This window comes from Xiphophorus couchianus, chromosome 19 (genome assembly GCF_001444195.1).
Source record: "Xiphophorus couchianus chromosome 19, X_couchianus-1.0, whole genome shotgun sequence".
NCBI classification, from domain to species: Eukaryota; Metazoa; Chordata; class Actinopteri; order Cyprinodontiformes; family Poeciliidae; genus Xiphophorus; species Xiphophorus couchianus.
This window is the reverse complement of record NC_040246.1, coordinates 12,537,573-12,552,492: the sequence shown is the minus strand read 5'-3', so window position 1 is coordinate 12,552,492 and position 14,920 is coordinate 12,537,573. Positions and strand designations below refer to the sequence as shown.

General features: G+C 39.6%; 1 protein-coding gene across 1 annotated transcript; it reads left to right on the top strand.

Annotated features, from left to right (window-relative positions):
- Positions 1–11,701: 11,701 nt before the first annotated feature.
- foxa2 (forkhead box A2) lies at positions 11,702–14,305 on the top strand. Its single transcript, XM_027999856.1, has 2 exons — positions 11,702–12,027; positions 12,673–14,305. Exons 1-2 carry the CDS (start codon positions 11,956–11,958, stop codon positions 13,876–13,878), a joined length of 1,278 nt encoding a protein of 425 aa, XP_027855657.1. The 5' UTR covers positions 11,702–11,955; the 3' UTR covers positions 13,879–14,305.
- Positions 14,306–14,920: the final 615 nt, after the last annotated feature.

Below are 14,920 nucleotides of genomic sequence, written 5' to 3'. Positions count from 1 at the left end.
TATAATCTACTTCAAAGCCAAAACCAAACAATTTGCATCTAGAAAGCATATAAACTTCTCAGCATAACATGACAAATTTTATCACTTTGAAGAGTTGCATTTAATTTCTTTAAGTGTAAATTATAACTGCAGATATTGCTTTTAGCTTTCAACATAAAGTAACTGTACAAAGTTATCTGTTTACAAATTTAAACTATTTGTGGTTGAAAAATACAAACATAGTTAATAATCTGCATAATAATCAATTTGAACTACTATTGCAGTTTTTACAAGGAATTTGGTGTAAATTATAACAGTACCTATCCTGTTTGAATTCAATTTAATTTTGGGGTAGCGTCTTAACTTCCAAATGACCCCGTCCCACCCAATAATCAACATTCTTTCCAGACCGCAGCTTTATAAGGAGGTGCTTTACTATGAGAGTGTTTACACACACCAGCCCAGATGGCAAGCAAATTCTTATAACTGTGATTACAAAATTTTCATTTGAAACGTTTGTCTCTTTTGATGTATGTATTATAACATATGTTGATTTTTTTTTTCCTTTTTTCAAATTTCAAGTAAGAATCTTGTATTCAGGGGTCATGTTTGCACAGAACACATGTTCCGGTGTTTTATAGTATGTTTCGGGAAGGACACAGTTCTGTTTGCTACCAGAAGGTGTCACTCTATGTTGTTTTTTTTCAATGCATATGTAGTAGAAACAGTATAAAAACGGAGACAATTTGGTCCAATTGAATATTTCAGAATGTTTCCTATGCATACATTTAAATATCAGAGTGTTACCAGCCCCATAAAATATGTCTTCTTTTAATTCACCAAATAATACATCTTCCAACATCACATATATAAAGACTAAAAGATGAGAATAGAAGGATCAGGAAGTGACCTTTATTCTGTCCCCTCATCTTGAGGTCTGGGTATATTTGTTGAGCAGCTTTGCTTGGTAGATTCTCGGCAGGTTTCATGTCAGGACACACAGAAATCTTAGGGAGGTCTGTGTTGTGCCCCCTTATCCTCCCAGCCTTCCTCCATATCCACCTTTTCCCTCCTTCCCTATATGTTTGATATCCATTGGCTGCAGACCAAACAAGCAAACAAACAGAACAACAAAAAAAAAGCCATCAATCAGACAAGGTTGGCCTGGGCTGGAGGGATGAGATGGGGAGAGATCTTGTTTGCTCTGCAGGCCAGTTCCATTTCACTGTGATGCCAGAGGAGGCCCCCCAGGACATGGCTATCCCCACACTTGTGTTTGACTTCCAGGGGGGATCAAGGCAGTCCTCAGTCCACACTGACACATCATCTTCTGACCCAACGGGATGCCGGCTGCAGCCACAGGCCCCGTAGCCTTTACCCAAGCTGGTCCATTTCTGTTCTGTTTGAGAGACTTGTTGGTGTGCCATTTAACAGGTGACCTTTTAACTTCATAAGGCTGTCCATTAGCCATGGTCTGGAAACTGAGAGTCATTAAATTAACTGACTTCAATGTAAATCTTGAAATTAATTAGCAATGTAACATTTTCTTGTGTAAAGTCTATACTATCACGTAATGTTGTCAATGTACACAATGTGCATTTGTTGGCCTTGTCATGAATGAGCATTTCTCCTTCCCTTTGCTACGGGCTGATTATGTAGTGCCAAAGTGTTCACGCCCCTTGAATCTGTTGAGAAAAGCATTCCACAAACTCAGCCTTTGTGGAGGAGTTGCAAGAAGACAGGCAGTGGTAATAGAAAGCTACAAGAAGCTTGTCTGCCACAAGCTATTCTGAAGACTAGACAAACATGTGGAGGATGTTACTCTGGTCAGATGAGAGCAAAATGAAACTTTTTGGTCTACATGTAAATATGTGTCAGAAAGGAAAACACTAAACACACTATTCGCATGAGGAAACATGCTGTTGAAAGTAATATTTTTATCTTCAACAGAGACTGGAAAGTTGGATGGAGTTGAATACAGAAGAAGACTCGAAACTGGGGCAGAGGCTCAACTTCTGCATGAAACATACAACCAGAGTTCAGAAGAATGATGTAAGTCGGTGTGTATTCATCCAGTTGTTAATTTTTGGGATACCCTCCACAGAATGTGACAGGACTTCGGTGTTGTCTTAAGAAAGACCAAAAATGAGAAACTTTAGATGTGTAAAGTGAGTGATGACATACCCCAGAAGATTTGTTATTGTGGTGAAAGGTGGCTCTGCAAGATAGTTAAAACATTTTTCAGTCACAGAAAACACTGGAAAAATATACTTTTCGTTCCTCTTCAAAATGATGCTGTAATATTGTAATGCGACAACAACAAAAAACAACTTCTTGTACCCTCTTGTACGATACTCTTCACTCCTCTGTTCATTGCTCTCCAGATGCATCAGCAGTAAGACTTCACACTCAGGAAGCTTTGAAGAGCAAAATAAAACAGTGGTAATGAGAAAATAAAAAAGGCCATTGTTATTTCCCCCTAATTCTGTGTCTGTTATATTGTAGTAGTATTTAGCTTTTTTTCTTTTTAATCATGTATAGCACTCTGTAGTTGCAGAAATGTTCCACGCAAATAAAATTACATTGCCTTCAAAGTTTATGTTTTTGGTCCAACATTATTATAATAAGAAACATTTATAAATGAGATGGCTCAACTTTCCAGACTTTCCTGTGGACAAAAAAATGAGAGCTCAGTGTGTGGCGGAGCATCTTCTGTTTCACTTAGAGATAGAAACTAAAGCTTTGAATTGTTTCCTGGTCTCTGTAAAATGCAGATGGGGTACATAGGTGCGTGTTTGACTTCTTGACTCCAGCTGTGCCTTGAAATTTCTCCTAACCCATCCCACCGACCGGTTGCTGTGTGATTCGCCCTGCATGCCTGTTGCAAATCACCCAGGCACAATACGCAACCCTCCTTCTCCACCCTCTCCTCCTAAAATGGTCGGTCATTGAACTCTCAGGCAAGTGGCAATATTTGCTCACCTGAAACACACACATTTTGCCAATTGGAGCAGGGGTGGGCTCTGAGGCTGGGGAAGGGCTCCACAGTGCAGCTGTGGCCCCAGAAAAAGACCAAGTCAGGAAGTTTTCTAACTGCCTGTAGAGGTGGGGGGCACTCTCTTGCCACTGACCTATTGTATCTTGAAGGAGGCAGGGATAGTATTTGTTCAAAGCTGCAGGAGGCTGATGAGGTGCTAATCTGCTGAGAGGCTGTGTCGTTGGACCCCAGTTCCCAATGGCCTGTTAGCTGTCGGGGCCCTGTAAAGGAGGCACAATTTATGGGCCCCAGCCCAGGACTCAGCCGTCAGAGTCCACGGGTAAGCAAACACAGATTGGACACTTATGCTGTTGCTCTGGAAGGGCAGGCTTTAACACCGGGCTCCTGGGGTGACACGTAGGCAGCGCCTCCTCATGACTCTCCCACCCCACCTCCCTCTGCTCCTCTGTAAACACGACAAATTAGCCATCTGCATATGGATGGGCTCTCAGGCCATGCAGGGAGAAGGATGACAGTTCAAGTTATCCACTCTGCCGTAATGCAGACCAGAAATACATTTTCATTTGTCTCTCTCTCATGTGTGCGAAAAAAAAGCAACAGATGTCAAGGTAGGTAAGATGTTTTTGGTATTCTGTGAACTGAAATGAAAGTGCAGGAGCATTTCAGCTGGGTTCAGGAGTCAGAGGTAATCCCAAACTTGAATTTCCCCCTCAGTCTCGAATGCAGATAAGACAGCAGCAGATGTGACCCTGCCTCACTCGCTGCCTCTGAGGCTGATGGGAAAACAAAAGGCAACGTGGAGCACTTTGAGATGACAAGAGATGTGTGCTTTTTGTCAAGGTGGTTATTCCAATCCACCATATTGAACTCGCTGCAATCTCTCGCACCCCATTAACTAAATCAAAATAAGATTAGGGTTGCTGAATAATTATTCTGTCATGGAGAGGATGCCACCATTTGTCCCTGTCCCCAGAGACACTCAGCATTATAAAGACTATTACTGATTCACAACTTTTTAATCATGAGGCCCGGTTTGCTCTCTTGTCCGCTCAGACAGAATCTGACAGCGTGGTGGCCGTGTGTGAATGGCAATAGCTCATCATGGATTATTGGGTGGGCTTGATTGTAGTGATATTTAGCCACAGAGCTTCCCATGGGAGCCTGGCTCTTTAATTAACATAGCACCACTGCCCTCCCCTTCGGTTTTTAATTGCCTTCAGTCTGCGATTAAATGTGTATTGACTCTGCAGTTGGTCCACCAATGAATAACAATGTGCTGATTTGATGATATTAAACCTTCTTGCTTCAATACACATCCCTGTGGTTCTGAGAAAGTTTTAGACATCACAAGGCGTCAGAGCAAGTGACTTGGGTCACATAGTATACATTGGGTGTCTTATTTAGAGCTGCTTTAAAATCAGATAGATGTTTGAAGTAGATTTGTTTCAGACAGATTCAAGCAGAAAGTGCTTAAAAAAATAAATTTCATGGATTTGCTTTGATGTTCATCTTTTACTTTGTGGTCCTCCTATCCATGAAAAGAATCAAAAGTTTTAAAGTGGTCATATTTCTACCCACTTTACTGTTTTGCGGTGGTTTAGATTATAAGTTCAACCATTATACAGAACTACTAATACAAAGAATTACTACTCGACTGTAACTGTGGTGGAGTTTGTTTTTGTTTTTAACTTGGCCACTTTGTTCAATTTTTACTCATTGATGCATCATCATTCATTTGGTGCATCTTGATTCCAGTTTCTCAGCCAGGCTGTTTTATCTTTGATAAGTGTTATGGATTCTGGGTGAGTGGTGTCTGGTAAGAACGTCTCTAAAATTTAGAAAAGTTACAGTTGAAGCCAGATGTACATGTATGCTGAATAAAAATACACAAACCCATTTTTTCTCACTTTCTGAAGTTGAATTAGAGCAAACGTTTCTTGTTTTAGTCTAGGTAGAATGATCAAGATTATTTCTATTTGCTAAATGCCAGAAAACGTGGCATAAACGTGTTTTTTTTTTTCTTTTATAGAAATTTTTGGTAACTTTCCTTAACTTGAACGGTTTACATACATTTAGTCAGTATCAGGGATAACTGCTTTTTTCAAATGTATGATTTGGGTCAAACCTTTTAGGTTTCCTTTCATAAGCCTCTGACAATAGTTTGCTGGAGTTCTGTCTCATTCTTCCAGACAGAACTTGTGTAACTGTGCCTCACTCGCACACACCTTATCACAACTTCTCCATAACTCTGAGATCAGGACTTTGTAATGGCCACGGCCACTTTGTAACCACCTTGACTGCTAGCTTAGGGTTATTGAAAGACCAATCTGTGCCCAAGCTTTTACTCCCTGGCTGATGTTGCTTCAATATTTCTACGTATTATTCTTTTACTTATGATGAATCTAATTTATGAAGTGTACTAGGTCCTCCTGTAGCAACAAATTAAAAAGTTAAATCAAATGTAAAAAGTCAGACCAGAGGATTTTTAGTTCCATTTAGCTTAATATTTTGGTTGAAATGGTTAGAATGGTAAAAAAAAAAAAGCCTCATGTGGGGATTGTTTTGACCCACATCATGTTGTGGGACAAAAAAGCCCCACAAAATGATACGGCCACCCCCATGCCTAGTGTTATAAAACAATATCTCAACCTTTAAAATTGAACAGTGCACTTTTGACTTCACCATCAGAAAAAAAAAAATAAAGTATGACACCAGTGCAACCTATGCATGCCCTCACACTTAAACTCACAGGTGAGAACATTATTCAGAGACGCAAGTAATTGGGCTGTGATAGCTCTGACAGAGCTACACAGATCTGCAGCTCAAATGAAACAATGCTTTGACACAACTATTACACCGAAACAAATGTTCTTTGAACCAACTTAAAAAAATACTCTAATTTGTTTTGCTGAATTATTCAAATCAGATGTATAGCTTGAGCAAAACTAATAAAATCAGCTGTAACAAATTAGAGCACTTTTTAAAAGTCAGTTCAAATATTCATGTTTTACAGTGTAATTGTATATACCACAAACTGGCTTTGATAGAAGGCTGGCAGGAGTAAAGCCATTGTAGAAAGAAAGTTATATAGCATCTCATTGAAAGTTTGCTACAAACCGTGAAGGGGAATATTGCAAAGATGACAAAAGTTGAGCTTTCTGATCTTCATTCAAAATGCCAAGCATGAACAACTATGCCTGCACATCACCCTTATCACACCATTCCTGCAGCAGATTGGAGTGATGATCATGCTTTGAGGATGATTTTCTTCACCATGGATGGGAAAGTTGGTCAGAGTTGATGGGAGGATGGATACAGCAAAATACAGACAAAATGTAAAGCAAAACTGTGGCTGTAAACACATTGTTGTGTGAAAGTATTGGGTCACACAACAATACATAAGTACATTCATAAGTTGTATGAAGCTGAGGCATTACGAAAGTCTTTAAGCTAGTTATTGATCAAACTCTCTGAATATTTGGTTATATATTTGGTAGGGGAGAGTCACCAAGCAGGGAACTAATATTTTCTGCGTATCAGTGAGAAAAAGAACATGAAGAAATATGCTACAAAACTCTATGAAGTTATTTAAATCTGCTTTAGATGTCAGTGACAGAGTTGCATAGTTCGGTGTCATCTAATCTGTGCATCTCTCATGATCCAACCTTCTTCAGTCTACTCCTGTGGTCTAACAGATAAACTGTCACCTTGTTTGATAGATGGAGAGCAGCAGTCAACACTGATCCCTTACCATGACAAGGGAGAAGTATTGAATCTGCAATGCCTTGGATACAGTCAACATAAAACATATCAAATGACATTCCTCCCCGCATTCCTCTCAATATCAAAAGGTGCTTATTTGAGGATATCCTTAGTGCGTTTACGCCTGTGTTTGCATCCCGACCCACTGGGGCAACCGCAATAACTTTGGACTCCCTCCCACTGCCCCTCACTGCAATGAGTACTCTCGTTTTTTTGTTTTTTTTTGACCTACTGGGTTGTGTGCCTTCCCAGTCCGGACGCTTTTCAGATTCATTTCCAGGTAAACACGGTGTGGCCAACCGCAAACCTGCAGCCAACAGGCGTTGTCACAGCTGTGGCAGATAATGGCAAGTCCAAACTGCAGCCAAGCTCTGGAATGTTTACTGTCACCACAGGCAGGTTGGTTGGCAGTAAACATCTTTTTTTCCAGCACTTTCCAAAGGAAGGTTCTCTCATTATTAATTTTATTTTGACAAATTACTCGCTTAACCCCTCACACCATGATGCTTTGCGTGACCTTGTGTACGCGGGAGGAAAACAATGGCGTAAAAAGGGTCATTCTAAGTGGATCTTTTATTTTCGGTTGAAAAAAAGAGAAGTTAACACATTCTTGTCAACTACTTCTGGGTGTTCGAAGGAATACTCAAAGAGATCCGCCTTCCTTTCACAGAGCAGAAATCACCTTGTCTTCGCCTCCCAATTTTTCCCGAACCCAAGAAAACTTCATTGAGGGCTTTTGTTGCTGTAGGTGTTGCTCTTTTCGCTTATTTAACTGACTCATTAAACTTTCTACTCTTACTAGCTTTCCTCGTTGTAATCAAAGAAGTAATGACACCTGAATGTGTGAAATGTAACACCGGTCATTATAGAAGCTAACTGGTTAGGAAAGTGACAAATCTGACACAACAATCAGGCCTGAGCACTGACACCTTCAAGCAAGTCTGCATGGCTTAACATAATAATGAGAAAAATACATTAGGTGGTTTTTACTCCAACAAAAGGCCACCTTCAATTAATGCACTGTTTTATTCTCATACGCTTACAGAACTGTTATTTCTTTAACCTGTAGGGTCTGTGCTGTTAGAACAATGTTTGATTTGCAAAGTTGAAACCAAACAATGAGTGAAAAATGTTGGGCTAGTTTTTGAGTCAGAGAAGAGACAAGAAGGAGTCTCTGAACTTCAAAGGCCTGCCATTTTGAACTAGCAACCGGATCTCTTCACTAAACACTTCACTAAACCTCAACCTCCTCATTAAATATGAAAGAAGGTGATATGGTGAAATTACTCTGTATAATAATCTTAATGTTTTTGAGTTCACTCCAGGAACATGTTTGTTTACTTAAGATAGCTCTACCCTTTCATCAAGAAGTTAGCAGGATTACTACCTTGGTACAACAGTCACATTTTGACCAAAGAGTTAGTCTTAATGTTAATAGACATGCCAACTAGCTATACTGTATGTATTTCTATATAAATGTTTGTGCATTTCCCCCCATATTATTAGTGTTTTATAATTTTTAATATTATTTCACATTCCGAATTTTAAAAAACACTTTTTACTTCTACTGAATTTGTGTTAAAGTCAGATGGAAGGTAGCTCCTGAGTTTTAGTTGAGTTGTACAATGAATTTGGCTAAGAAAGACTGAACGACAGACAACAATCGGTAATCAAGAAACTTCCACCACTTTTGAATGAACATTGTGGAAGATGTGAGCTGATCTGGTGAAAAGCAAAACAGTGACTGAGAGACAGTCACCAATAATACAATTCTGTTTCTTTAATTCATATATTAGTCCTTTGGTAATTCGCTTTGTGTGTTATTCTTTTTTAACCTACTCTTTTTATAGCATTAACCTGAAACATTAGATACTTTCAGCTGCTTTTTTTGGTCTGGAAACCTAATCTGGTATTTTTTTCCTTTTTTAGGAAATACAAATAAAAGAGAACTTGTAAATTATATGATTCAAATCATTAATTTGACCCTATTGCTTTCATGAAAAGTAATACATGTCATGCAAGTTAATACGCTTGGGGTGGTGTATTAAAATCAAATGACAAAACTGAATTTCAGAAGTTTTGTGATGCTACTGTGGAGTTTGATTTAGTGGCTCATGTAACTCTGTGGCAAAAATGACCAAATTTGCTATCTTTCAGCATGTACTTGTGCCTTTCATAAAGTGTATTCTTTCTCATTTTAATATACCTTTACTGTCTTACTGATTCCTCCCTAAAGATGTAAACTTAGAATCATTTAAATATGAGCTTAGGACAAGGACAGGCATTCAAAAAACATAGCAATAAAGAACATAAAAATCATCTATCTGTTTCTTTATACATTTAAATAAAATGTTGCAACTCACTGAACCCTGTACTCAAGTCTAGTAAATGAATGATTAAAATATTATGGACTGTCTTTTTTGATGCAAACCTAAATTCCATTGCTTAATCACAACTTAATGATGGAGTGCGTTTAAAATCACCTCTTTTTACTGTAGCTCGTGGTGGCACAGGCTTGATCTTTTACTATTGCTGTCTACTTTTCTTTCAGATTAAAACAAACCGAATTTATAAAAGAACAATAATGTTTTTGCTTCTCGGGACACGCTTGCATTGAAAAACCAAACAATGAGCTGTGATCCAGTCAAATGAAAAGCAGCCTAAATACAGTCAAGTCAAACAAACAGAGGTTGAAGTTCTTCCAGTCCTAAAAATATTCAGGTCATCGTTTTTGCATCTCATGTGAAAAGTTCAGCAGTTCAGTTACAGTTCGGGGAATGACTAATATAAAAGCAAACATCAATCACAGAGAGAGGGAAATAAGAAATGCCAAACAGGGAGATGGAGCAACTGCAGGGTCCTGTGTGAGGATTTTTGTTTTTGGCTAAATCTAAAATGTGTCCTTCACCCCATGTGAGAGGACATTGGCAGGTTGATGATTAACCTGTTATTAGCAACGTGTCTCATTCGGGCACATTATGTCGTTAAAGGTCATGGAAAAGTTTTACTATACAAGTTTTGCGCAAGGAAAATATAAAACGTTCCCATTAAATACTTTTCCATACATGAATACCCGTTAAATAAACAGGTAATAGAATATTGTATTTTTTTACCCATGGGTAGATAATGTCATTTTGTAATTTTTTTTTCTTTCTTTCTCTCTTTAATAGATTCCTCGATTGTGTAACAAATGCAAACAGCTGTGTGCGTTCGTGCATTCACACACGATTGCGACCTATTTTGGTGAATTTACGCAAGCGAAAAATTGGCACGAACAAGGAACATTTTTTAAATTCAAAAATATGTACCAGTGCACATATTCTGCATAACGTTAAGCCTAACTATTTTATGGCCTCAGAAGACAAAAAAGCATGGAACATGTGCATTATCATCGTGTAAAAATCATACTAAAATCTTTACGCTTAAAGCGGATCTTGACGTTTGACAACAGCCAAATACAAAACAAGAAGCGGCAGATTTCTCCATCTCCTGTTCCCCGCCGGTGCAATCCCAAATCCTCAAACACAGGGAGCTTTTTTCTCATGATCTCATTTCCAAGTTAAGCAGACTGTGTTGGTCTCTCGTCAACACTACAGGTTTACTCGCTTTTACTAATGGGGGCTCTATGCTGATAGTTATGCTCTTGCGTAAATATGCAGTCAAATAGATGTACAACCACCGACACGTGGCTGACACCGCTCCGCAGTCTCACCTGGATGTTTGTTTCATACAAATACAGTACGGGCTGCGAGAATTAAGGGGCCCTTTAGCACTGCGGGCCTCCGGAGTCTTTCTGATGGAAGATTAACACATTAAGCAAACGTCCATTATTTAAAACCCCCCACACTAAGACCAATACAAACAGAAAATAGACTATTCAACTGCAGCCAACGGCCTGAAATTGCTCGGTTGTGATATATCCAATTGATTTCCTTTTAGGAAATAGAACGCCGCTTAATAATGTCTGAGGTTGGACACAAAGTATAGCGTATACTTTGTGTCAAATATAAAAATGTAAATTATTTTTCTGCATTCATCTAATGTCAAAAACTGAAATAAAATTCGCACAAAGTAGATTGATAAGCTGTGTGAATTTATGTGAAATAGTGAAGCCAGACGAAGTGTGTCATCCGACAGAGGGCGCTATAAAGCTGTATCTTTTTCATTAAAAACGATTTTAAAAATAATAACAATAAATTGAGTAATTCAGTGATTTGGGGAGAAATACAGAAATTTCTGGGATATATAAATAGATTTTTTTTTAATTATTATTATTTGACACATTCATTAAATTTTAAATCAAACATAAAACACTTTGGCCAAAGCCGTTTCTCTAAAAAAAAACGTACAAAAACAAATGTAATATTTTATTGCCATTCATGCAAACTATAAGTAAATTAGCAATATAACTTCAAAGCAACACATTTAGTTTCGAACAAGTACCTTTAAGGAAACAGCTGCGCAAAAATTTATATTATTATTATTATTATTATTTTTTACCTTTTTAAATTTCACCAAATTATTTAATTTTTAGGTTTCCTGTTTATAGATTTCACCCTCTCATGCATAACGCGTCCTCTTGGTTTATTTCTTTCTTTCTTTTTTGCGTTGCTGGTATAAAATAATCAACAGTTCTCATGCAGGTTGCCGCCTTAAATTCCTTAAACGGACCACAATAAAAAATGGATTATGATCTAAGCACAGCTGAAGTGGAATAAATCCGTTGGAGGATGTGCGTATAATGAAAAGCATCAAACATTCCTTTTTATACACCCCCCCACCCCCTTTTTTTTCTTACCCCTACAATAAGATTAGTTTATAATGAAGCTTTTCATATGAAACTGTTCTTTTCAGTGAGCGCAGGTGTACAATTGGGGGTGGAGAGGGGTGGAAAGAGGTGGAGGGGGAAGCTTGAGGAGTCTCACGCCTAGGTGCGAGCAGATTATTCAAATAGGGCCCAAGGCGTAGAAGTAGGGATTGGAGGCTTGCCTGGCGCACAGAGCTTATATCACAGCGCTAACAGGCAGCGCGGAGCGTCATTTGGACTCCAGCCTCTGACGGGCGCATCACGGCTGGCTCCGCAGGACTCACATGCACCAAGTCCTTGACGGAGGGACGGACCGCGACCCGAACACACTAACTGGTCCCCTGTCATTTGCTATCAGAGAGACTTTTGGCTTTTTCCTCTGCTGGGAGACGCTTTGTCGAAGTCCTCCATGATGCTTGGAGCAGTTAAAATGGAAGGACACGAACATACCGACTGGAGCACCTACTACGGAGAGCCCGAGGTGGGTACCTTAAATATATATATTTTCCCCCGGTCTAAAGCCGATCCCATTTTATACAACTCAATATTAGCCCTGAGATAATATTAACTTTGTGATCAAATATTGACTTGAGGCGCCTCCAAATCCTCCCCCATCTCCGCACAGCGCGCTATCCTATCCTAACAAACTTGCTTGACATGTAATGGGGGGGAGGGAGGAAACTTTTCATGCGATATTAAAACTGATTATTATTATTTTTTTGTTTATTTTATTTTTTTTGCCACGTTTACTTTCAATAAACACCTGTGGTGTTTGGTTTAGGTCAAGGCAATTGGTTCACATGCTGTATATGTGTTGCAGACGCACGGGAAGAGCTGTTTGAAGCTTTGTAAAGCCTTTGCGCATTTTTAAAGCATTACTATAATTTGTTTTATTTGTCATATTGTGCTGACAAACATTTGAATTATTTTAAATTACTCTAGTTAAAACAAATGTTATTTATTGATTAATACTTGATTATTCTTTTTTTTTAATTAAATAACAATATCAGATTTATAACAGATTTAAGTAATAATAACAACACTTTTGTGTGTAGGAATTATTGATCATGTTATCTCCTGACTGTGCCAAACTCATGGCTGCCTCTCTCCCCCTCCACACTGACAGTGTTACACCTCGGTTGGCAACATGAACACCGGCCTGGGAATGAACTCCATGAATACCTACATGAGCATGTCCGGCATGAGCACCACGGCCAACATGACGGCCAACTCCATGAACATGTCCTACGTCAACACCGGCATGAGCCCCTCCATGACGGGCATGTCGCCGGGCACCGGAGCGATGAACGGCATGGGCGCGGGCATGACGGCCATGAGCGCAGCGCTGAGCCCCAGCATGAGCCCAATGACCGCGCAGCCCGCCTCTATGAACGCTCTCACCTCTTACACCAACATGAACGCCATGAGCCCCATTTACGGACAGTCCAACATCAACAGATCCCGAGACCCCAAGACCTACCGCAGGAGCTACACACACGCCAAACCCCCTTATTCCTACATCTCCCTCATCACCATGGCCATCCAGCAGTCTCCCAGTAAGATGCTGACGCTGGCTGAGATCTACCAGTGGATAATGGACCTGTTCCCCTTTTATCGACAGAACCAGCAGCGCTGGCAGAACTCAATCCGTCACTCTCTGTCATTTAACGACTGTTTCCTCAAAGTGCCCAGGTCGCCTGATAAACCCGGGAAGGGCTCCTTTTGGACTCTCCACCCGGACTCCGGGAACATGTTCGAGAACGGCTGCTACCTGAGGAGGCAGAAGCGCTTCAAGTGCGAAAAGAAGATGTCGCTGAAGGACGGCGGGCGAAAGGCGGGCGACGCCGGCTCCTCCAACAGCAGCTCGGAGAGCTGCAACGGCAACGAGTCGCCGCACTCCAACTCCTCCTCCAGCGACCACAAAAGGTCCCTGTCGGACATGAAGGCGAGCCAGGCCCTCAGCCCGGAGCACGTCGCCGCTGCCGCAGCCGCCGCCGCCTCGCCGGTGTCTCAGGGGCAGCACCTCATGTCGCAACATCACTCCGTCCTGGCGCACGAAGCCCACCTAAAGCCGGAGCACCACTACTCGTTCAACCACCCGTTCTCTATCAACAACCTCATGTCCTCGGAGCAGCAGCATCATCATCATCATCACAAAATGGACTTGAAAACTTATGAGCAGGTGATGCACTACTCCGGATACGGCTCCCCGATGGCCGGGGCGCTTTCGATGGGCTCCATGGCGGGGAAAGCCGGCCTGGATTCCGCGTCTATACCCGACACATCTTACTACCAGGGTGTCTATTCCAGGCCGATCATGAACTCCTCGTAAAACGCCGTGGACTCTCCTCACCTTAGATTTGTACATTTGTAAAAAACAAAAACGGAAAAAATATAGACTTTGTGTACAATATGTATTTCAGATATTTTTGATGTTTGCCACCGTTTTAGTTGTCAAGTTTGTTAGTAGCCTAATTGCTTATTTTGAAGGAGAAGATGTGAAAGATGACAAAAAAAAAAAAAAGAAAGATGAAAATGTGACGAGATCTGTTCGGCTTCTGGACTGGACCCCAAAGATAAAACAACAAGTTGCTGTAAGATAGCTGATACCCGCTCATCGGGATTCTTAAATGAACTTAAATGCATCACAGGATTTGTTCAATCATTTGTGTAATTCCTATTTATGGCTTGTATATGTGTATTCTTGTAGTGACAAGAACAGAATCTATATTAAAGTGTTATTGGTTTTGTTTTCCGAATATGATGTATTATTATTATTATTATTATTATTATTATTATTATTATGTTGCCATTAGGGCATTTATCACAGCCAAAATGAGAATATTTTTTGGGTTTTCATAGCTAGTTTATGAAACATTCTTTCCAAACAAATAAATAAACAAATAAAAGTCTATGTTCAAAAAACCTGAAGCATATCTCCATACATAACATAGACAGCATTAGAAATGTTAAGCAATAATGGCTAAAAACTATTTGAAATGTTGTTTTGCTTTAAAATTAGCTTAAAAGCTAAAAACAAATATTCCTAATGCTATTTTAAAAAGAAAACATATCTTTTATCGCTGAACAAAGAAAACTTGTAATACATATTTTATTTTTATTGCTAAGGTTATTTTAAAAGTTAATGCAAAAGTCTTCTTAAAAATGAAACAATACGTAAATAAATAAATAAACAGATAGATAAATAAATAACAGAAGAAGACAGTACTTACGTTAAGATGTACACATCTTAGCGTATGGGTGTCTTACTTTTATTTATTCAAAGTTATTCTAAATTGTGGAATACTTTTTGTCGCCGCGATGCTCTCCTAATAAGGCCCATAATTTCAGTTGAGGGATTAATAGCTTTGGAG